This window comes from Salvelinus alpinus, chromosome 23 (assembly GCF_045679555.1).
Source record: "Salvelinus alpinus chromosome 23, SLU_Salpinus.1, whole genome shotgun sequence".
NCBI lineage: Eukaryota > Metazoa > Chordata > Actinopteri > Salmoniformes > Salmonidae > Salvelinus > Salvelinus alpinus.
This window is the reverse complement of record NC_092108.1, coordinates 4,392,502-4,418,676: the sequence shown is the minus strand read 5'-3', so window position 1 is coordinate 4,418,676 and position 26,175 is coordinate 4,392,502. Positions and strand designations below refer to the sequence as shown.

The following is a 26,175-nucleotide window of genomic DNA, read 5'->3' as shown; positions in this document are numbered from 1 at the left end:
ACTATGAGTCAAGCTGTACCAGTACTTTACCTGTTACTGACTATGAGTCAAGCTGTACCAGTACGTTACCTGTTACTGACTATGGGTCAAGCTGTACCAGTACTTTACCTGTTACTGACTATGAGTCAAGCTGTACCAGTACTTTACCTGTTACTGACTATGAGTCAAGCTGTACCAGTACTTTACCTGTTACTGACTATGAGTCAAGCTGTACCAGTACTTTACCTGTTACTGACTATGAGTCAAGCTGTACCAGTACGTTACCTGTTACTGACTATGAGTCAAGCTGTACCAGTACTTTACCTGTTACTGACTATGAGTCAAGCTGTACCAGTACATTACCTGTGCCATGGTCCCAGAGAAGGCCTCTCTGTCCTCCTGTCCAGGCCTCAACCTGCGATCGTGATCCAGTCGGAACTGCATCTCTGCCCCAGCTGTGTCGCGTAGCTGTACCCCCCCAAAAACATGAACCGGACAACACACAGTTACCCTCAGAGCTGTACCCCTCAACACAGTAACCCTCAGAGCTGTACCCCTCAACACAGTAACCCTCAGAGCTGTACCCCTCAACACAGTAACCCTCAGAACAGGCCAAACACACCTCCATAATAGCCTGGGCACCAAAGTTTGGCAATGACACAGCGTACAAGGAGTGAAATGTCAGCTAAACAGACTGGTAGCCAGGCTAACTCCACAATGGGCAAAATGCTTACTTGAAATCTGTGGGCATAACTCGAGATTTACCATTGACGTCAATGCTAAAACAAAAAAGACATGCATGAACCTCAAGTTTGACTCTATGTGTAAAAGTTGTGCCTTTCATAATGCCTTTAGTCTAAGGGTTGCAAAAGTCTGGTAACTTTTCCCAAATTCCCAGAAATCCCGGTTAGAAGATTGCCCAGAATCAGAAGGGAATGATCAGGAAATCCAGACCAGGACATTTTGTGAAAGTTAGTGGGATTTGTCTGTAACCCCACAGACTGTACAGTACTCCATCAGTCATCATTAAACCCTCAGTATTATCTAGATACCTACAGACTGTACAGTACTCCATCAGTCATCATTAAACCCTCAGTATTATCTAGATACCTACAGACTGTACAGTACTCCATCAGTCATCATTAAACCCTCAGTATTATCTAGATACCTACAGACAGTACAGTACTCCATCAGTCATCATTAAACCCTCAGTATTATCTAGATACCTACAGACTGTACAGTACTCCATCAGTCATCATTAAACCCTCAGTATTATCTAGATACCCACAGACTGTACAGTACTCCATCAGTCATCATTAAACCCTCAGTATTATCTAGATACCTACAGACTGTACAGTACTCCATCAGTCATCATTAAACCCTCAGTATTATCTAGATACCTACAGACTGTACAGTACTCCATCAGTCATCATTAAACCCTCAGTATTATCTAGATACCTACAGACTGTACAGTACTCCATCAGTCATCATTAAACCCTCAGTATTATCTAGATACCTACAGACTGTACAGTACTCCATCAGTCATCATTAAACCCTCAGTATTATCTAGATACCCACAGACAGTACAGTACTCCATCAGTCATCATTAAACCCTCAGTATTATCTAGATACCTACAGACTGTACAGTACTCCATCAGTCATCATTAAACCCTCAGTATTATCTAGATACCTACAGACTGTACAGTACTCCATCAGTCATCATTAAACCCTCAGTATTATCTAGATACCTACAGACTGTACAGTACAGTACTCAATCCTTCATCATTAAACCCTCAGTATTATCTAGATACCTACAGACTGTACAGTACTCCATCAGTCATCATTAAACCCTCAGTATTATCTAGATACCTACAGACTCTACAGTACAGTACTCCATCCTTCATCATTAAACCTACATACTTATTATGGGACTGTGTTCTAATGGGACTGTGTTCTAATGGGACTGTGTTCTATTGGGACTGTGTTCTAATGGGACTGTGTTCTAATGGGACTGTGTTCTAATGGGACTGTGTTCTAATGGGACTGTGTTCTAATGGGACTGTGTTCTAATGGGACTGTGTTCTAATGGGACTGTGTTCTAATGGAACTGTGTTCTAATGGGACTGTGTTCTATTGGGACTGTGTTCTAATGGGACTGTGTTTTAATGGGACTGTGTTCTAATGGGACTGTGTTCTAATGGGACTGTGTTCTATTGGGACTGTGTTCTAATGGGACTGTGTTTTAATGGGACTGTGTTCTAATGGGACTGTGTTCTAATGGAACTGTGTTCTAATGGGACTGTGTTCTATTGGGACTGTGTTCTATTGGGACTGTGTTCTAATGGGACTGTGTTTTAATGGGACTGTGTTCTAATGGGACTGTGTTATATTGGGACTGTGTTCTAATGGGACTGTGTTCTATTGGGACTGTGTTCTAATGGGACTGTGTTTTAATGGGACTGTGTTCTAATGGGACTGTGTTCTAATGGGACTGTGTTCTAATGGGACTGTGTTCTAATGGGACTGTGTTCTTAGGGGACTGTGTTCTTAGGGGACATGTGTTCTAATGGGACTGTGTTCTATTGGGACTGTGTTCTAATGGGACTGTGTTCTATTGGGACTGTGTTCTAATGGGACTGTGTTTTAATGGGACTGTGTTCTAATGGGACTGTGTTCTAATGGGACTGTGTTCTAATGGGACTGTGTTCTAATGGGACTGTGTTCTTAGGGGACATGTGTTCTATTGGGACTGTGTTCTAATGGGACTGTGTTCTAATGGGACTGTGTTCTAATGGGACTGTGTTCTAATGGGACTGTGTTCTAATGGGACTGTGTTCTTAGGGGACATGTCTTCAAACCTCATTAGTAGAATTGTCCTGGAATCCCCCCTCTCTCTCCATCTCCCTCTCTCCCTCCATTCCTTTCTCCTCCCCCTTTCTCTCCCTCTCTGTCAATGTCAAATGTAAATCACACAGAGCACTAATCCTCCTATACCAAAGCTGCTTTTACATCCATCCTCTCATTCATTCACTCTCTCCGCTTCAGAGATTATGTTAGAGGGGAAACTGAAATCCCATATTAGAGAAAGCACATCCCTGGTCAGAGTGTTTTTGTCAATGCTATAATTACGTGACACTATGCAGACTTAGAGGCAATATACTTTATGTGACGTAAGGACAAATAGCACGCTTGCTGTGTCATAACATTTGAGAACTTCCTGTATGTCAAGCCAACAGTCAATATGTGACCAGATTCAGGATTGTAGGCTTTTGACGTCAAATAACGCCTTTTTTCCGAACATGTGAACTATTATATGCTGTCACGTTCGTCGTAGTGAGGAGACCAAGGCGCAGCGTGATGTGAATATATTCTATTTTAATTAACGAATGAAACACTAAAACAAACTAACAAAACGAACGTGAAGCTATACATAACTGACATGCAACTACACATAGACAACTACCCACCCAGACAGGTGGGAAAAGGCAACCTAAGTATGGTTCTCAATCAGAGACAACGATAGACAGCTGCCTCTGATTGAGAACCACACCCCGGCCAAACACACAGAAATACAAATCATAGAAAAAGGAACATAGAATGCCCACCCCAAATCACACCCTGACCAAACCAAAATAGAGACATAAAACGCTCTCTACGGTCAGGGCGTGACATATGCCTTCGTTACAAAACTGGTCTGGGATTCTGTTAATAACAGGAATACAAAATGTTAAATTTGGAGCCTAGTTTAGCCAAGGAGAATGCACTGAGGTTACAGTATGTCGGGAGAAAGTCAGGATCCATGATTGGCTGAGATAACGGAGAGGGGATAATAATAGAGAGGCTACTTGACCCCTTGCTTTTACATGTCAAATCCTTAAAGAGATGGGTAGGACTAAGGCTTATGACCATGCTAAATGGGTCTAAACACAGAAGAGCTCTGTAGAAAGTGGGACGGACGTTCATGGAAGGGAATTTAATCTCCAACTTGTCTCCAAAGTGGGATAACCCGTTCATTATACTTTCTGTCACAGCCAGAAGAGGACTGGCCCACCCCCTCAGAGCCTGGTTCCTCTCTAGGTTTCTTCCTAGGTTCCCTGCCTTTATAGGGAGTTTTTCCTAGCCACCCTGCTTCTACACCTGCATTGCTTGATGTTAGGGGTTTTAGGCTGGGTATCTGTATAAGCACTTTGTGACATAAGCTGATGTAAGAAGGGCTTTATAAATACATTTGATTGATTGATTTTATGATCTACCATTTAGAAGCTCTGAGTCTGTACTTCAATAAAATTAAAAAAGTTTTTTTTTTTTAAATAAACAATCTTGGAAATTTGACATAAACTCACCTTCTTGACCTCAGTCACATATACCCTGCCCTAGAACAGAACAATCATAGTCGATAACATGACATCAAGAAACACATTTAACAGAAATTAGCTCAACTATTGGATATGAGGAGGATTTCTAGTTAAAAACAATACTTGTCAATTCAGAGGTACCAATAAAAACAGACAATCAGCAATCTGAAAACAGTACTGTCCTTTCCAAGAAGGGTTCAACGGGAATCAGAATATCCAGCAAAAACAACCCAATTACAAATCAAAAAGGTTGGAAATCAATATTTTGTGGTCAGGGGAGCGACTGTTGTGATTCAAAACAGAACTAAAAATAGAGACAGAAAAAGAGAGAGTGTGAATGACGTGAGAGATCATGCTCATCAGATAACTGTGACTGTGGGCTGGAGTGTTACCTGATGCCATGTTGGACTGAGTGGCTTTGTGTTAGATAACAACGGACTTCGCTTTAGAGGGTTGAAGTGGGTCGGCGCTGAGAACAGATACTTTTAGCCTATGCTTTTCTAAAGCTTGAGTACTGGTACCAACCCGGATCTAAAATACAAACCTTGACAGGATAGTATTAAAGCTCGAGTACTGGTACCAACCCGGCTCTAAAATACAAACCTTGACAGGATAATATTAAAGCTCGAGTACTGGTACCAACCCGGCTCTAAAATACAAACCCTTGACAGGATAATATTAAAGTGAGACCTGGAACCTTGTTAATTATAGTTCAACCATTACTATAAAATGTGTCTCCTATCCTCCACACCTCACCCCCCTGGCTGTAACGGTCGTCATCGTGACACTGGCCAAAATGTTTAAAAAAAAACGTCACGTTGATCAAGTTTCATGAAGAACATTCAAGAATTTGGCACCTGTACTTGACTCATGTCTAAATGCGTGCCTCTGTAAGACACGCAGTCAAAGCATTTGAGCTAAGAAATCTTTTCGAAATATCTTAATAACTCTACGCACATACGCCCTTAATCTTTACTTTACACTGTAGTGTAAACCTTAGTGTAAACTTTACACTGTAGTGTAAACCTTAGTGTAAACTTTACACAGGTGTCTGTCCTCATCTAGTCCTACTACAAGGGAGAAGGGAGGGAGGTAGGGAGATGAAAGAGGCACTGACCTCAGGTCTTAAAGAAGCCAGGGGGGGCCTGTGGTATCTAGTGTGTCCCAGGATGGCTCCCCTGTTCTGGGCCGGACCCTGAGGAAGATCCCCTGGCTCTGGCCCTGGGTCTCCACGGCTCGCTCCTGTCCTAGACGCCACTCCAGCTCATCCCTCGCACCGGACTGTGACTGGGGGGGTGGGGGTCAGGGGGTGACAGGTGAGGGAAGGTGTGTGGGTGTGGGGACAGAGGGGATGGAGGGGGGGGGGGGGGGGAGGGGAGTGCATGAAGCGGATTGGTGGGTAAACGAACAAACGGACGAATGACAATAAACAAACAGCAGGAGGAATTTAAAAAAAGCAACAAAATAAAAAAATAAGAGGATAAAGCCAAGGGTGGAAAATTATACTAAAAAACGAAAACAGAACAGACGAGTTAGAGAACGAAGAAAAGAGCAAAGAGAAAGAGCAACTTAAAGACCACGGCGTACGAGAGAGACGAGAAGAGGACTAGAACGAGGATGAACAGCATGATGGGTTGAAACATCTGAAGGATGGAGGGAACACAAAGAGAAGGAGGAAAAAAAAGAGGGATTGGGGGAGGGGGGGGGGGAAGAATGCAAAAACACTGGTTATGAAGCGCATGCAATGAGGGATACATGAGTCCAAACCCGACTGCTGCTACACAGAATAGATACCACCGCTGGTTAGCTTCAGCTAACTCACCACATGCTAAACGCATGCCAGAAGCCCATGCAGTAGAAGCAGTAAGAAAAGATAACGCAGCTTAGATCTTAACTTTACACATGTGAAATGCTTTTATTCTTTAAAATAAATTTAAAAAAGTTAAGTCCCCATATTGTTTTGTCAAGACATATCAAGGTCATTTGCTTATGAATCAACTTCTGTTAGGACAAATCACTTCTCTTTCCTGCTTCTATTCAGTTGGCGTCAGGTGACTCTGGGATATCGGGTTACATCTCCACAACCATTGGAGGTTCGGGAGTCCCGCCTTAACGCATATTTCGCTGATCGGACTGTCTGTCAATTTGTGGCGGAACAGTACAGCACAGGCACGTTCACAGGAGAGAGTAAACAATGAATGACAGCAGTGAAGGATTTTCCTGACCACTAGTTACAGTGCATTCGGAAAGTATTCAGACCCCTTGACTTTCTCCACATTTTGTTACGTTACAGCCTTATTCTAGAATGGATTAAATAAAACATGTTCCTCATCAATCTACACACAATACCCCATGATGACATCACAATACCCCATAATGACATCACAATACCCCACAATACCCCATAATGACAAAGCGAAAACAGGTTTTTAGAAATTTGATAATTTATAACAAATAAGTATTCAGACCCTATGTTATGAGGCTCTACGTTGAGCTCAGGTGCATCCTGTTTCCATTAATCATCATTCCTGGGGAATGTTTGTACAACTCGATTGGAGTCCACCTAAATTCAATTGATTGGACATGATTTGGAAAGGCACATACCTGTCTATATAAGGTCCCACAGTTGACAGTGCAATTCAGAGAAAAAAACCAAGCCATGAGGTCGAAGGAATTGTCCGTAGAGCTCCGAGACAGGATTGTGTCAAGGCACATATCTTGGTCAGAACCCGATGGTCACTCTGACCAAGCTCCAGAGTTCCTCTGTAGAGATGGGAGAAACGTCCAGAAAGACAACCACCTCTGCCGCACTCCACCAATCAGGCCTTTATGGTAGAGTGGCCAGACAGAAGCCACTCCTCGTTAAAAAGCACATGACAGCCTGCCTGGAGTTTGCCAAAAGGCACACAAAGGACAAGATTATCTGGTCTGATGAAACCAAGATTGAACTCTTTGGCGTGAATGCCAAGCGTTACATCTGGAGAAAACCAGGCACCGCTAATCACCTGGCCAATACCATCCCTACAGTGAAGCATGGTGGTGGCAGCATCATGCTGTGGGGATGTTTCTCAGTGGCAGGGAAGCAAAGTACAGAGAGATCCTTGATGAAAACCTCAGACTAGGGTGAAGGTTCACCTTCCAACAGGACAATGACCCTAAGCACACAGCCAAGACAACGCAGGAGTGGCTTCGGGACAAGTCTCTGAAAGTCCTTGAGTGGCCCAGCCAGAGCACAGACTTGAACCCGATCGAACATCTCTGGAGAGACCTGATAATAGCTGTGCAGCAACGCTCCCCATCCAACCTGACAGAGCTTGAGAGGATCTGCAGAGAAGAATGGGAGAAACTCCCCAAATACAGGTGTGCCAAGCTTGTAGCGTCATACCCAAGAAGACTCAAGGCTGTAATTGCTGCCAAAGGTGCTTCAACAAAGTACTGAGTAAAGGGTCTGAATACTTATGTAAATGTAAATATATATATTTATATTTTATTCTAAAAACCTGTTTTTGTTTTGTCATTATGGGGTATTGTGATGTCATTATGGGGTATTGTGATGTCATTATGGGGTATTGTGTGTAGATCGATGGAGAATATAAACCTGTTTTTTAATACATTTTAGAATAAGGCTGTAAGGTAACAAAATGTGGAAAAAGTGAAGGGGTCTGAATACTTTCCGAATGCTCTGTATATAAAAACTGATCCCAGTAATAAGACAACTGAAATCTTCTAGCATGTCAATTGTAAATCCAAACAAAGAAAACAACAAAGAAAGAAATCCAAGCCCTATTCCCTCAGGTTTCATCAATAGGTTATTCATAGCATATGAGATTTCAAAATGAAATCTACCATGTACTACTTTGTCATACTACGTACGACAGCAATGCATATTAGTGCAAAAAGTGCATACAAATCATAAACAATAACAACAACAACAAACAGGTGAACATCTGAGGGTCCTAATAGTATAAGGCATTAGTAGGTTCATATGGTCTGCTTTACCCCCTCTACTCTGACTATAGGACTCATGGTCCATATGGTCTGCTTTACCCCCTCTACTCTGACTATAGGACTCATGATTCATATGATCTGCTTTACCCCCTCTACTCTGACTATAGGACTCATGGTCCATATGGTCTGCTTTACCCCCTCTACTCTGACTATAGGACTCATGGTTCATATGGTCTGCTTTACCCCCTCTACTCTGACTATAGGACTCATGGTTCATATGGTCTGCTTTACCCCCTCTACTCTGACTATAGGACTCATGGTCCATATGGTCTGCTTTACCCCCTCTACTCTGACTATAGGACTCATGGTTCATATGGTCTGCTTTACCCCCTCTACTCTGACTATAGGACTCATGGTCCATATGGTCTGCTTTACCCCCTCTACTCTGACTATAGGACTCATGGTTCATATGGTCTGCTTTACCCCCTCTACTCTGACTATAGGACTCATGGTTCATATGGTCTGCTTTACCCCCTCTACTCTGACTATAGGACTCATGGTCCATATGGTCTGCTTTACCCCCTCTACTCTGACTATAGGACTCATGGTTCATATGGTCTGCTTTACCCCCTCTACTCTGACTATAGGACTCATGGTTCATATGATCTGCTTTACCCCCTCTACTCTGACTATAGGACTCATGGTTCATATGGTCTGCTTTACCCCCTCTACTCTGACTATAGGACTCATGGTTCATATGGTCTGCTTTACCCCCTCTACTCTGACTATAGGACTCATGGTTCATATGGTCTGCTTTACCCCCTCTACTCTGACTATAGGACTCATGGTTCATATGATCTGCTTTACCCCCTCTACTCTGACTATAGGACTCATGGTTCATATGATCTGCTTTACCCCCTCTACTCTGACTATAGGACTCATGGTTCATATGATCTGCTTTACCCCCTCTACTCTGACTATAGGACTCATGGTTCATATGGTCTGCTTTACCCCCTCTACTCTGACTATAGGACTCATGGTTCATATGGTCTGCTTTACCCCCTCTACTCTGACTATAGGACTCATGGTTCATATGGTCTGCTTTACCCCCTCTACTCTGACTATAGGACTCATGGTTCATATGGTCTGCTTTACCCCCTCTACTCTGACTATAGGACTCATGGTTCATATGATCTGCTTTACCCCCTCTACTCTGACTATAGGACTCATGGTTCATATGGTCTGCTTTACCCCCTCTACTCTGACTATAGGACTCATGGTTCATATGGTCTGCTTTACCCCCTCTACTCTGACTATAGGACTCATGGTCCATATGATCTGCTTTACCCCCTCTACTCTGACTATAGGACTCATGGTTCATATGGTCTGCTTTACCCCCTCTACTCTGACTATAGGACTCATGGTCCATATGATCTGCTTTACCCCCTCTACTCTGACTATAGGACTCATGGTTCATATGATCTGCTTTACCCCCTCTACTCTGACTATAGGACTCATGGTCCATATGGTCTGCTTTACCCCCTCTACTCTGACTATAGGACTCATGGTTCATATGGTCTGCTTTACCCCCTCTACTCTGACTATAGGACTCATGGTTCATATGATCTGCTTTACCCCCTCTACTCTGACTATAGGACTCATGGTTCATACTGTTCATAGTCCTCTCATGAAGATATGTTTTATACAGCCATCCCCTTTAACATTAACGTTCAACAGGATTTTAACTTCATTTCCAGTTTTAATCATTCCACTTGATTTTAAACTTCATTCCTTTCTTTCAGAAATGTGGACGGACCACAGCTTTCGTGCTTGACAAGAGGGTTTGCTTGTTGCAGCTGTTTATTTAGTTGTTTGTAGTAGATGTTAGTTGAGTTACAGTATATAACACACCCAGCCCAAGGGGGTCCTATAGGCAGATCATATGAACCATTGTTATTGACTTGTTTATTGTTTACTCCATGTGTAACTCTGTGTTGTTGTCTGTTCACACTGCTATGCTTTATCTTGGCCAGGTCGCAGTTGCAAATGAGAACTTGTTCTCAACTAGCCTACCTGGTTAAATAAAGGTGAAATAAAAAAAAAATAAAAAAAAATGAGTCCTATAGTCAGAGTAGAGGGGGTAAAGCAGACCATATGGACCATGAGTCCTATAGTCAGAGTAGAGGGGGTAAAGCAGACCATATGGACCATGAGTCCTATAGTCAGAGTAGAGGGGGTAAAGCAGACCATATGAACCATGAGTCCTATAGTCAGACCATATGAACCATGAGTCCTATAGTCAGAGTAGAGGGGGTAAAGCAGACCATATGAACCATGAGTCCTATAGTCAGAGTAGAGGGGGTAAAGCAGACCATATGAACCATGAGTCCTATAGTCAGAGTAGAGGGGGTAAAGCAGATCATATGAACCATGAGTCCTATAGTCAGAGTAGAGGGGGTAAAGCAGACCATATGAACCATGAGTCCTATAGTCAGAGTAGAGGGGGTAAAGCAGACCATATGAACCATGAGTCCTATAGTCAGACCATATGAACCATGAGTCCTATAGTCAGAGTAGAGGGGGTAAAGCAGACCATATGAACCATGAGTCCTATAGTCAGAGTAGAGGGGGTAAAGCAGACCATATGAACCATGAGTCCTATAGTCAGACCATATGAACCATGAGTCCTATAGTCAGAGTAGAGGGGGTAAAGCAGATCATATGAACCATGAGTCCTATAGTCAGAGTAGAGGGGGTAAAGCAGACCATATGAACCATGAGTCCTATAGTCAGAGTAGAGGGGGTAAAGCAGATCATATGAACCATGAGTCCTATAGTCAGAGTAGAGGGGGTAAAGCAGATCACATGGACCATGAGTCCTATAGTCAGAGTAGAGGGGGTAAAGCAGACCATATGAACCATGAGTCCTATAGTCAGAGTAGAGGGGGTAAAGCAGACCATATGAACCATGAGTCCTATAGTCAGACCATATGAACCATGAGTCCTATAGTCAGAGTAGAGGGGGTAAAGCAGACCATATGAACCATGAGTCCTATAGTCAGAGTAGAGGGGGTAAAGCAGACCATATGAACCATGAGTCCTATAGTCAGAGTAGAGGGGGTAAAGCAGACCATATGGACCATGAGTCCTATAGTCAGAGTAGAGGGGGTAAAGCAGACCATATGAACCATGAGTCCTATAGTCAGAGTAGAGGGGGTAAAGCAGACCATATGAACCATGAGTCCTATAGTCAGAGTAGAGGGGGTAAAGCAGACCATATGGACCATGAGTCCTATAGTCAGAGTAGAGGGGGTAAAGCAGATCATATGAACCATGAGTCCTATAGGCAGATCATATGGACCATGAGTCCTATAGTCAGAGTAGAGGGGGTAAAGCAGATCATATGAACCATGAGTCCTATAGGCAGATCATATGAACCATGAGTCCTATAGTCAGAGTAGAGGGGGTAAAGCAGACCATATGAACCATGAGTCCTATAGTCAGAGTAGAGGGGGTAAAGCAGATCATATGAACCATGAGTCCTATAGGCAGATCATATGGACCATGAGTCCTATAGTCAGAGTAGAGGGGGTAAAGCAGATCATATGAACCATGAGTCCTATAGGCAGATCATATGAAACATGAGTCCTATAGTCAGAGTAGAGGGGGTAAAGCAGACCATATGAACCATGAGTCCTATAGTCAGAGTAGAGGGGGTAAAGCAGATCATATGAACCATGAGTCCTATAGTCAGAGTAGAGGGGGTAAAGCAGACCATATGAACCATGAGTCCTATAGTCAGAGTAGAGGGGGTAAAGCAGACCATATGGACCATGAGTCCTATAGTCAGAGTAGAGGGGGTAAAGCAGACCATATGATCCATGAGTCCTATAGTCAGAGTAGAGGGGGTAAAGCAGACCATATGAACCATGAGTCCTATAGTCAGAGTAGAGGGGGTAAAGCAGATCATATGGACCATGAGTCCTATAGTCAGAGTAGAGGGGGTAAAGCAGATCATATGAACCATGAGTCCTATAGTCAGAGTAGAGGGGGTAAAGCAGACCATATGAACCATGAGTCCTATAGTCAGAGTAGAGGGGGTAAAGCAGACCATATGAACCATGAGTCCTATAGTCAGAGTAGAGGGGGTAAAGCAGACCATATGAACCATGAGTCCTATAGTCAGAGTAGAGGGGGTAAAGCAGACCATATGAACCATGAGTCCTATAGTCAGACCATATGAACCATGAGTCCTATAGTCAGAGTAGAGGGGGTAAAGCAGACCATATGAACAATGAGTCCTATAGTCAGAGTAGAGGGGGTAAAGCAGACCATATGAACCATGAGTCCTATAGTCAGAGTAGAGGGGGTAAAGCAGACCATATGAACCATGAGTCCTATAGTCAGAGTAGAGGGGGTAAAGCAGACCATATGAACCATGAGTCCTATAGTCAGAGTAGAGGGGGTAAAGCAGACCATATGGACCATGAGTCCTATAGTCAGAGTAGAGGGGGTAAAGCAGACCATATGAACCATGAGTCATATAGAGTAGAGGGGGTAAAGCAGACCATATGAACCATGAGTCCTATAGTCAGAGTAGAGGGGGTAAAGCAGATCATATGGACCATGAGTCCTATAGTCAGAGTAGAGGGGGTAAAGCAGACCATATGAACCATGAGTCCTATAGTCAGAGTAGAGGGGGTAAAGCAGACCATATGAACCATGAGTCCTATAGTCAGAGTAGAGGGGGTAAAGCAGACCATATGAACCATGAATCCTATAGTCAGACCATATGAACCATGAGTCCTATAGTCAGAGTAGAGGGGGTAAAGCAGACCATGTGAACCATGAGTCCTATAGTCAGAGTAGAGGGGGTAAAGCAGATCATATGGACCATGAGTCCTATAGTCAGAGTAGAGGGGGTAAAGCAGATCATATGAACCATGAGTCTTTTTGTCAGAGTAGAGGGGGTAAAGCAGACCATATGAACCATGAGTCCTATAGTCAGAGTAGAGGGGGTAAAGCAGACCATATGAACCATGAGTCCTATAGTCAGAGTAGAGGGGGTAAAGCAGACAATATGAACCATGAGTCCTATAGTCAGAGTAGAGGGGGTAAAGCAGACCATATGAACCATGAGTCCTATAGTCAGACCATATGAACCATGAGTCCTATAGTCAGAGTAGAGGGGGTAAAGCAGACCATATGAACCATGAGTCCTATAGTCAGAGTAGAGGGGGTAAAGCAGATCATATGAACCATGAGTCCTATAGGCAGATCATATGGACCATGAGTCCTATAGTCAGAGTAGAGGGGGTAAAGCAGATCATATGAACCATGAGTCCTATAGGCAGATCATATGAACCATGAGTCCTATAGTCAGAGTAGAGGGGGTAAAGCAGACCATATGAACCATGAGTCCTATAGTCAGAGTAGAGGGGGTAAAGCAGATCATATGAACCATGAGTCCTATAGTCAGAGTAGAGGGGGTAAAGCAGACCATATGAACCATGAGTCCTATAGTCAGAGTAGAGGGGGTAAAGCAGACCATATGGACCATGAGTCCTATAGTCAGAGTAGAGGGGGTAAAGCAGACCATATGATCCATGAGTCCTATAGTCAGAGTAGAGGGGGTAAAGCAGACCATATGAACCATGAGTCCTATAGTCAGAGTAGAGGGGGTAAAGCAGACCATATGGACCATGAGTCCTATAGTCAGAGTAGAGGGGGTAAAGCAGACCATATGAACCATGAGTCATATAGAGTAGAGGGGGTAAAGCAGACCATATGAACCATGAGTCCTATAGTCAGAGTAGAGGGGGTAAAGCAGATCATATGGACCATGAGTCCTATAGTCAGAGTAGAGGGGGTAAAGCAGACCATATGAACCATGAGTCCTATAGTCAGAGTAGAGGGGGTAAAGCAGACCATATGAACCATGAGTCCTATAGTCAGAGTAGAGGGGGTAAAGCAGACCATATGAACAATGAGTCCTATAGTCAGAGTAGAGGGGGTAAAGCAGACCATATGAACCATGAGTCCTATAGTCAGACCATATGAACAATGAGTCCTATAGTCAGAGTAGAGGGGGTAAAGCAGACCATATGAACCATGAGTCCTATAGTCAGAGTAGAGGGGGTAAAGCAGACCATATGAACAATGAGTCCTATAGTCAGAGTAGAGGGGGTAAAGCAGACCATATGAACAATGAGTCCTATAGTCAGAGTAGAGGGGGTAAAGCAGACCATATGAACCATGAGTCCTATAGTCAGACCATATGAACCATGAGTCCTATAGTCAGAGTAGAGGGGGTAAAGCAGACCATATGAACCATGAGTCCTATAGTCAGACCATATGAACCATGAGTCCTATAGTAAGAGTAGAGGGGGTAAAGCAGACCATATGAACCATGAGTCCTATAGTCAGAGTAGAGGGGGTAAAGCAGACCATATGGACCATGAGTCCTATAGTCAGAGTAGAGGGGGTAAAGCAGACCATATGATCCATGAGTCCTATAGTCAGAGTAGAGGGGGTAAAGCAGATCATATGGACCATGAGTCCTATAGTCAGAGTAGAGGGGGTAAAGCAGACCATATGAACCATGAGTCCTATAGTCAGAGTAGAGGGGGTAAAGCAGACCATATGAACCATGAGTCCTATAGTCAGAGTAGAGGGGGTAAAGCAGATCATATGGACCATGAGTCCTATAGTCAGAGTAGAGGGGGTAAAGCAGATTATATGATCCATGAGTCCTATAGTCAGAGTAGAGGGGGTAAAGCAGACCATATGATCCATGAGTCCTATAGTCAGACCATATGAACCATGAGTCCTATAGTCAGAGTAGAGGGGGTAAAGCAGACCATATGAACCATGAGTCCTATAGTCAGAGTAGAGGGGGTAAAGCAGATCATATGGACCATGAGTCCTATAGTCAGACCATATGAACCATGAGTCCTATAGTCAGAGTAGAGGGGGTAAAGCAGACCATATGAACCATGAGTCCTATAGTCAGAGTAGAGGGGGTAAAGCAGACCATATGAACCATGAGTCCTATAGTCAGACCATATGAACCATGAGTCCTATAGTCAGACAGTATGAACCATGAGTCCTATAGTCAGAGTAGAGGGGGTAAAGCAGACCATATGAACCATGAGTCCTATAGTCAGAGTAGAGGGGGTAAAGCAGACCATATGAACCATGAGTCCTATAGTCAGAGTAGAGGGGGTAAAGTACTATCACTATCTACTGTCAAATGAGAATTTATTCTTAATTGAACAATCTGCTTAACACAGGACATCCTGTAATACCGCAGTAAACAGACCATATGAGTCATACTGCAGTCAACAGACCATATGAGTCATACTGCAGTCAACAGACCATATGAGTCATACTGCAGTAAACAGACCATATGAGTCATACTGCAGTCAACAGACCATATGAGTCATACTGCAGTAAACAGACCATATGAGCCATACTGCAGTAAACAGACCATATGAGTCATACTGCAGTCAACAGACCATATGAGTCATACTGCAGTCAACAGACCATATGAGTCATACTGCAGTCAACAGACCATATGAGCCATACTGCAGTAAACAGACCATATGAGCCATACTGCAGTAAACAGACCATATGAGTCATACTGCAGTCAACAGACCATATGAGTCATACTGCAGTCAACAGACCATATGAGTCATACTGCAGTAAACAGACCATATGAGCCATACTGCAGTAAACAGACCATATGAGCCATACTGCAGTAAACAGACCATATGAGTCATACTGCAGTAAACAGACCATTTGAGTCATACTGCAGTAAACAGACCATATGAGTCATACTGCAGTAAACAGACCATATGAGCCATACTGCAGTAAACAGACCATATGAGTCATACTGCAGTAAACAGACCATTTGAGCCATACTGCAGTAAACAGACCATTTGAGTCATACTGCAGTAAACAGACCATATGAGTCATACTGCAGTAAACAGACCATATGAGCCATACTGCAGTAAACAGACCATATGAGTCATACTGCAGTAAACAGACCATTTGAGCCATACTGCAGTAAACAGACCATATGAGCCATACTGCAGTAAACAGACCATATGAGCCATACTGCAGTAAACAGACCATATGAGCCATACTGCAGTAAACATACCATATGAGTCATACTGCAGTAAACAGACCATATGAGTCATACTGCAGTAAACAGACCATATGAGTCATACTGCAGTAAACAGACCATTTGAGCCATACTGCAGTAAACAGACCATATGAGTCATACTGCAGTCAACAGACCATATGAGTCATACTGCAGTAAACAGACCATTTGAGCCATACTGCAGTAAACAGACCATATGAGCCATACTGCAGTAAACAGACCATATGAGTCATACTGCAGTAAACAGACCATTTGAGCCATACTGCAGTAAACAGACCATATGAGCCATACTGCAGTAAACAGACCATATGAGTCATACTGCAGTAAACAGACCATATGAGTCATACTGCAGTAAACAGACCATATGAGTCATACTGCAGTAAACAGACCATATGAGCCATACTGCAGTCAACAGACCATATGAGTCATACTGCAGTAAACAGACCATTTGAGCCATACTGCTGCTATTCCAGTTTCAGCTGTTCTGCCTGCGGTTATGGAACCGCCACCTGTCCCGGACCTGCTATTTTCAACTCTTGATGATCGGCTATGAAAAGCCAACTGAAAATTATTCATGATTATTATTTGACCATGCTTGTCACTTATGAACATTTTGAACATCTTGGCATAGTTCTGTTATAATCTCCACCCAGCACAGCCAGAAGAGGACTGGCCACCCCTCATAGCCTGGTTCCTCTCTAGGTTTCTTCCTAGGTTTTGGCCTTTCTAGGGAGTTTTTCCTAGCCACCGTGCTTCTACACCTGCATTGCTTGCTGTTTGGGGTTTTAGGCTGGGTGTCTGTACAGCACTTCAAGATATTAGCTGATGTACGAAGGGCTATATAAAATAAACTTGATTTGATTTAATACTGCAGTCAACAGACCATATGAGCCATACTGCAGTAAACAGACCATATGAGTCATAATGCAGTAAACAGACCATATGAGTCATACTGCAGTAAACAGACCATATGAGCCATACTGCAGTAAACAGACCATATGAGTCATACTGCAGTCAACAGACCATATGAGCCATACTGCAGTAAACAGACCATATGAGCCATACTGCAGTAAACAGACCATATGAGCCATACTGCAGTAAACAGACCATATGAGTCATACTGCAGTAAACAGACCATATGAGCCATACTGCAGTAAACATACCATATGAGTCATACTGCAGTAAACAGACCATATCATTGATTGATTGGTTAAGTCTGATCTATAAATTCATTGATTGATTGGTTAAGTCTGATCTATAAATTCATTGATTGATTGGTTAAGTCTGATCTATAAATTCATTGATTGATTGGTTAAGTCTGATCTATAAATTCATTGAATGATTGGTTAAGTCTGATCTATAAATGTATTGATTGGTTAAGTCTGATCTATAAATTCATTGATTGATTGGTTAAGTCATTGATTGATTGATCAATTGTGCAAAGCCATCTGGAAGAAACAGCTTCGGCCACTGTTTATCCCCACTGAGTTTGATGCAGGCATCTGCATGTTGGTTCATGTCAGGGCGATGGATAAAGTCGTCAGGGCGACGGATAAAGTCGTCAGGGCGACGGATAAAGTCGTCAGGGCGACGGATAAAGTCGTCAGGGCGACGGATAAAGACGTCAGGGCGACGGATAAAGTCGTCAGGGCGACGGATAAAGTCGTCAGGGCGACGGATAAAGTCGTCAGGGCGACGGATAAAGTCGTCAGGGCGACGGAAAAAGTCGTCAGGGCGACGGAAAAAGTCGTCAGGGCGACGGATAAAGTCGTCAGGGCGACGGAAAAAGTCGTCAGGGCGACGGATAAAGTCGTCAGGGCGACGGATAAAGTCGTCAGGGCGATGGATATTTTGGGTGCAAGTTGCAGGAGCGTATGGGTATGCAGATGCAGCAGCAGTAGCGAGTTTGAGAGATGATGGTTGGGGAACAGGGAGGATGTGGGTGGTGGTGGCTGGGTGGCTGAGCTGGGTGGCTCGAGGTGAGGCAATTCCTGCTGTGGCCCCTGGGAACCTCTGCTGGTAGTCTTGTCTACACTTCTTGTTTCTCAATCTATCGATCACACTTTTTTTATAGCCCAGCACTAAACTCATTGCATTGGGTATGGTAGTGCCGGGATAGAGAACAGAGGCGGGCCCCAGGAACGCCTTGAGAAACAGTGGTACACAAAGACTGATGTAGTGTTGCGTCTGAACATTGGGGTCCATAGACATTGTTTGTTTGTTTTTGCATCATGACGTGGGTTGAACTTGAGACCAGTGATAAACAGACTCTAAATTAAACTTGACTTGTGTCCTGAGTGGACCAGTCCTTTAATAAAGCTGTGGGGTTATGTTCTGAGTGGACCAGTCCTTTAATAAAGCTGTCCAGACCTGGGGTTATGTTCTGAGTGGACCAGTCCTTTAATAAAGCTGTCCAGACCTGGGGTTATGTTCTGAGTGGACCAGTCCTTTAATAAAGCTGTCCAGACCTGGCGTTATGTTCTGAGTGGACCAGTCCTTTAATAAAGCTGTCCAGACCTGGGGTTATGTTCTGAGTGGACCAGTCCTTTAATAAAGCTGTCCAGACCTGGTGTTATGTTCTGAGTGGACCAGTCCTTTAATAAAGCTGTCCAGACCTGGGGTTATGTTCTGAGTGGACCAGTCCTTTAATAAAGCTGTCCAGACCTGGCGTTATGTTCTGAGTGGACCAGTCCTTTAATAAAGCTGTCCAGACCTGGTGTTATGTTCTGAGTGGACCAGTCCTTTAATAAAGCTGTCCAGACCTGGGGTTATGTTCTGAGTGGACCAGTCCTTTAATAAAGCTGTCCAGACCTGGGGTTATGTTCTGAGTGGACCAGTCCTTTAATAAAGCTGTCCAGACCTGGTGTTATGTTCTGAGTGGACCAGTCCTTTAATAAAGCTGTCCAGACCTGGGGTTATGTTCTGAGTGGACCAGTCCTTTAATAAAGCTGTCCAGACCTGGGGTTATGTTCTGAGTGGACCAGTCCTTTAATAAAGCTGTCCAGACCTGGCGTTATGTTCTGAGTGGACCAGTCCTTTAATAAAGCTGTTCAGACCTGGCGTTATGTTCTGAGTGGACCAGTCCTTTAATAAAGCTGTCCAGACCTGGTGTTATGTTCTGAGTCGACCAGTCCTTTAATAAAGCTGTCCAGACCTGGCGTTATGTTCTGAGTGGACCAGTCCTTTAATAAAGCTGTCCAGACCTGGGGTTATGTTCTGAGTGGACCAGTCCTTTAATAAAGCTGTCCAGACCTGGGGTTATGTTCTGAGTGGACCAGTCCTTTAATAAAGCTGTCCAGACCTGGGGTTATGTTCTGAGTCGACCAGTCCTTTAATAAAGCTGTCCAGACCTGGGGTTATGTTCTGAGTGGACCAGTCCTTTAATAAAGCTGTCCAGACCTGGCGTTATGTTCTGAGTGGACCAGTCCTTTAATAAAGCTGTCCAGACCTGGCGTTATGTTCTGAGTCGACCAGTCCTTTAATAAAGCTGTCCAGACCTGGGGTTATGTTCTGAGTGGACCAGTCCTTTAATAAAGCTGTCCAGACCTGGGGTTATGTTCCAAATGTTACCCTATGGGCCCTGATCAAAAGTAGTGCACTACATAGGGACTAGGGTGCCATTGCTAGCTGTCTTGAATGTTTCTTTGTATTTGCTACGCTGTGTTAGCATCACATTAAGAGGTAGGGAGGGAATGGCTCTACTAATGACTGTATTGAATGGTTCTTTGTATTTGCTACGCTACGCTGTGTTAGCATCACATTAAGAGGTAGGGAGGGAATGGCTTCACTAATGACTGTATTGAATGGTTCTTTGTATTTGCTACGCTACGCTACGCTGTGTTAGCATTATATTAAGAGGTAGGGAGGGAATGGCTGTACTAATGACTGTATTGAATGGTTCTTTTGTATTTGCTACGCTACGCTACGCTGTGTTAGCATCACATTAAGAGGTAGGGAGGGAATGGCTCTACTAATAACTGTATTGAATGATTCTTTGTATTTGCTACGCTACGCTACGCTGTGTTAGCATCACATTAAGAGGGAATGGCTCTACTAATAACTGTATTGAATGATTCTTTGTATTTGCTACGCTACGCTACGCTGTGTTAGCATCACATTAAGAGGTAGGGAGGGAATGGCTGTACTAATGACTGTATTGAATGGTTCTTTTGTATTTGCTACGCTACGCTACGCTGTGTTAGCATCACATTAAGAGGTAGGGAGGGAATGGCTCTACTAATAACTGTATTGAATGATTCTTTGTATTTGCTACGCTACGCTACGCTGTGTTAGCATCACATTAAGAGGGAATGGCTCTACTAATAACTGTATTGAATGTTTCTTTGTATTTGCTACGCTATGCTACTCTGTGTTAGCATCACATTAAGAGGTAGGGAGGGAATGGCTCTACTAATAACTGTATTGAATGATTCTTTGTATTTGCTACGCTACGCTACGCTGTGTTAGCATCACATTAAGAGGTAGGGAGGGAATGGCTCTACTAATGACTGTATTGAATGGTTCTTTGTATTTGCTACGCTATGCTACTCTGTGTTAGCATCACATTAAGAGGTAGGGAGGGAATGGCTCTACTAATAACTGTATTGAATGATTCTTTGTATTTGCTACGCTACGCTATGCTACTCTGTGTTAGCATCACATTAAGAGGTAGGGAGGGAATGGCTCTACTAATGACTGTATTGAATGGTTCTTTGTATTTGCTACGCTACGCTATGCTACTCTGTGTTAGCATCACATTAAGAGGTAGGGAGGGAATGGCTTCACTAATGACTGTATTGAATGGTTCTTTGTATTTGCTACGCTGTGTTAGCATTACATTAAGAGGTAGGGAGGGAATGGCTGTACTAATGACTGTATTGAATGGTTCTTTGTATTTGCTACGCTACGTTACGCTGTGTTAGCATCACATTAAGAGGTAGGGAGGGAATGGCTCTACTAATAACTGTATTGAATGTTTCTTTGTATTTGCTACGCTGTGTTAGCATTACATTAAGAAGTAGGGAGGGAATGGCTTCACTAATGACTGTATTGAATGGTTCTTTGTATTTGCTACGCTACGCTACGCTACGCTGTGTTAGCATCACATTAAGAGGTAGGGAGGGAATGGCTCTACTAATGACTACTCACTTCAAACCCAGTAGTAATGGACTCTACCATTCACACAGACTCCCCTTGGGGTTTTATACTGTTTAAACCCAGTAGTAATGGACTACCATTCACACAGACTCCCCATGTGGTTTTATACTGTTTAAACCCAGTAGTAATGGACTCTACCATTCACACAGACTCCCCATGGGGTTTTATACTGTTTAAACCCAGTAGTAATGGACTCTACCATTCACACAACTCCCCTTGGCGTTTTATACTGTTTAAACCCAGTAGTAATGGACTCTACCATTCACACAGACTCCCCTTGGCGTTTTATACTGTTTAAACCCAGTAGTAATGGACTCTACCATTCACAGAGACTCCCCTTGGCGTGTTATACTGTTTAAACCCAGTAGTAATGGACTCTACCATTCACACAGACTCCCCTTGGGGTTTTGTAATTATCCCGTCTGTGGCACCTTAGCCACTTATAAAGTCCTTTTATAGTGGTGTTCTAGGGGATAGGGAGCCATTTGGGACTCAATTAGACTGACCATCTGTCTTCTTGGTTAAACATGACCCTGGACTGTCTATCTGGCCCCTTGGTTAAACATGACCCTGGACTGTCTATCTGGCTCCTTGGTTAAACATGACCCTGGACTGTCTATCTGACTCCTTGGTTAAACATGACCCTGGACTGTCTATCTGACTCCTTGGTTAAACATGACCCTGGACTGTCTATCTGCCTCCTTGGTTAAACATCACCCTGGACTGTCTATCTGCCTCCTTGGTTAAAACATGACCCTGGACTGTCGATATCTCTCCTTGGTTAAACATGACCCTGGACTGTCTATCGGACTCCTTGGTTAAACATGACCCTGGACTGTCGATCTGACTCCTTGGTTAAACATGACCCTGGACTGACCATCTGTCCCCTTGGTTAAACATGATCCTGGACTGTCGATCTGACTCCTTGGTTAAACATGACCCTGGACTGTCTATCTGACTCATTGGTTAAACATGACCCTGGACTGTCTATCTGACTCCTTGGTTAAACATGACCCTGGACTGTCTATCTGGCCCCTTGGTTAAACATGACCCTGGAATGTCTATCTGGCTCCTTGGTTAAACATGACCCTGGACTGTCTATCTGACTCCTTGGTTAAACATGACCCTGGACTGTCTATCTGTCCCCTTGGTTAAACATGACCCTGGACTGTCTATCTGGCTCCTTGGTTAAACATGACCCTGGACTGTCTATCTGACTCCTTGGTTAAACATGACCCTGGACTGTCTATCTGACTCCTTGGTTAAACATGACCCTGGACTGTCTATCTGGCTCCTTGGTTAAACATGACCCTGGACTGTCTATCTGACTCCTTGGTTAAACATGACCCTGGACTGTCTATCTGGTTCCTTGGTTAAACATGACCCTGGACTGTCTATCTGACTCCTTGGTTAAACATGACCCTGGACTGTCTATCTGGCTCCTTGGTTAAACATGACCCTGGACTGTCTATCTGGCTCCTTGGTTAAACATGACCCTGGACTGTCTCTGACTCCTTGGTTAAACAGGATCCTGGACTGTCTATCTGACTCCTTGGTTAAACATGACCCTGGCCTGTCGATCTGACTCCTTGGTTAAACAGGACCCTGGACTGTCTATCTGACTCCTTGGTTAAACATGACCCTGGCCTGTCGATCTGACTCCTTGGTTAAACAGGACCCTGGACTGTCTATCTGACTCCTTGGTTAAACATGACCCTGGACTGTCTATCTGACTCCTTGGTTGAACATGACCCTGGACTGTCTATCTGTCTCCTTGGTTAAACATGACCCTGGACTGTCTATCTGACTCCTTGGTTAAACATGATCCTGGACTGTCTATCTGACTCCTTGGTTAAACATGACCCTGGACTGTCTATCTCACTCCTTGGTTAAACATGACCCTGGACTGTCTATCTGACTCCTTGGTTAAATATGACCCTGGACTGTCTATCTGGCTCCTTGGTTAAACATGACCCTGGACTGTCTATCTGACTCCTTGGTTAAACATGACCCTGGACTGTCTATCTGACTCCTTGGTTAAACATGACCCTGGACTGTCTATCTGACTCCTTGGTTAAACATGACCCTGGACTGTCTATCTGACTCCTTGGTTGAACATGACCCTGGACTGTCTATCTGGCTCCTTGGTTAAACATGACCCTGGACTGTATATCTGACTCCTTGGTTAAACATGACCCTGGACTGTCTATCGGACTCCTTGGCTAAACATGGCCCTGGACTGTCTATCTGACTCCTTGGTTAAACATGACCCTGGACTGTCTATCTCACTCCTTGGTTAAACATGACCCTGGACTGTATATCTGACTCCTTGGTTAAACATGACCCTGGACTGTCTATCTGACTCCTTGGTTAAACATGACCCTGGACTGTCTATCTGGCTCCTTGGTTAAACATGACCCTGGACTGTCTATCTGACTCCTTGGTTAAACATGACTTTGCATATGAACCCTATTCCTCAGTTTAAAGTCCCGTTGTCCTCTTTGACAAGACATTGTCATTACTTCAGTCTTTCTTTGTATTGCTCTTTTAATTATCTGGTGTCATAATGCCTCAGAAGAAATCCAGTGAGCATGTTTTATGTCTAATAGTTATTCACGCTTTGCAAAATAACCCCCCTATTTTTTAAATGTCCCGGTCATTAATACATCTCAACCGCTCTTTATTACCGTAATGTTTTCCATTATAACATCTAACTGACTTTATAATTAGTCTTACTGATACTTATTGATACTTAAGCCAATAAGGAAGCAGCCAGGGGGTTGATGTCCAGATGTAGCGGGGAGACAGCATAACATACAGTACAGACATGTATGGGGGCTGAGTAACAACCCAAATGGAACCTTATTCATATGGGGACTGTTAACCAGGCTCCATAGGGCTCTATATAGGGACTGTTAACCAGGCTCCATAGGGCTCTATATAGGGACTGTTGACCAGGTTCTACATGGCTCTATATAGGGACTGTTAACCAGGCTCCATAGGGCTCTATATAGGGACTGTTGACCAGGTTCCATAGGGCTCTATATAGGGACTGTTGACCAGGTTCCATAGGGCTCTATATAGGGACTGTTAACCAGGTTCCATAGGGCTCTATATAGGGACTGTTAACCAGGCTCCATAGGGCTCTATATAGGGACTGTTAACCAGGCTCCATAGGGCTCTATATAGGGACTGTTAACCAGGCTCCATAGGGCTCTATATAGGGACTGTTGACCAGGTTCTACATGGCTCTATATAGGGACTGTTAACCAGGCTCCATAGGGCTCTATATAGGGACTGTTGACCAGGTTCCATAGGGCTCTATATAGGGACTGTTAACCAGGTTCCATAGGGCTCTATATAGGGACTGTTAACCAGGTTCCATAGGGCTCTATATAGGGACTGTTGACCAGGTTCCATAGGGCTCTATATAGGGACTGTTAACCAGGTTCCATAGGGCTCTATATAGGGACTGTTAACCAGGCTCCATAGGGCTCTATATAGGGACTGTTAACCAGGCTCCATAGGGCTCTATATAGGGACTGTTAACCAGGCTCCATAGGGCTCTATATAGGGACTGTTGACCAGGTTCTACATGGCTCTATATAGGGACTGTTAACCAGGCTCCATAGGGCTCTATATAGGGACTGTTGACCAGGTTCCATAGGGCTCTATATAGGGACTGTTAACCAGGTTCCATAGGGCTCTATATAGGGACTGTTGACCAGGTTCCATAGGGCTCTATATAGGGACTGTTAACCAGGTTCCATAGGGCTCTATATAGGGACTGTTGACCAGGTTCCATAGAGCTCTATATAGGGACTGTTAACCAGGTTCTACATGGCTCTATATAGGGACTGTTAACCAGGTTCCATAGAGCTCTATATAGGGACTGTTAACCAGGTTCTATAGGGCTCTATATAGGGACTGTTGACCAGGTTCCATAGGGCTCTATATAGGGACTGTTAACCAGGTTCCATAGGGCTCTATATAGGGACTGTTGACCAGGTTCCATAGAGCTCTATATAGGGACTGTTAACCAGGTTCCATAGGGCTCTATATAGGGACTGTTAACCAGGTTCCATAGAGCTCTAAATAGGGACTGTTAACCAGGTTCTATAGGGCTCTATATAGGGACTGTTGACCAGGATCCATAGGGCTCTATATAGGGACTGTTAACCAGGTTCCATAGAGCTCTATATAGGGACTGTTAACCAGGTTCTATAGGGCTCTATATAGGGACTGTTGACCAGGCTCCATAGGGCTCTATATAGGGACTGTTGACCAGGCTCCATAGGACTCTATATAAGGACTGTTAACCAGGTTCCATAGGGCTCTATATAGGGACTGTTAACCAGGTTCCATAGGGCTCTATACAGGGACTGTTAACCAGGTTCCATAGGGCTCTATATAGGGACTGTTAACCAGGTTCCATAGTGCTCTATATAGGGACTGTTGACCAGGTTCCATAGGGCTCTATATAGGGACTGTTAACCAGGATCCATAGGGCTCTATATAGGGACTGTTAACCAGGTTCCATAGGGCTATATATAGGGACTGTTAACCAGGTTC

The 26,175-nt window shown here is 43.8% G+C and overlaps 1 protein-coding gene across 1 annotated transcript in view; it reads right to left on the bottom strand.

The window, feature by feature from the left end:
• Positions 1–26,175, bottom strand: part of LOC139550095 (microtubule cross-linking factor 1-like) — a 205,335-nt gene that overhangs the window by 58,517 nt on the left and 120,643 nt on the right. Inside the window, 3 exon segments of the mRNA XM_071360725.1 lie at positions 343–447; positions 5,452–5,547; positions 5,550–5,621. Coding sequence (XP_071216826.1) covers positions 343–447; positions 5,452–5,547; positions 5,550–5,621 — 273 coding nt within the window.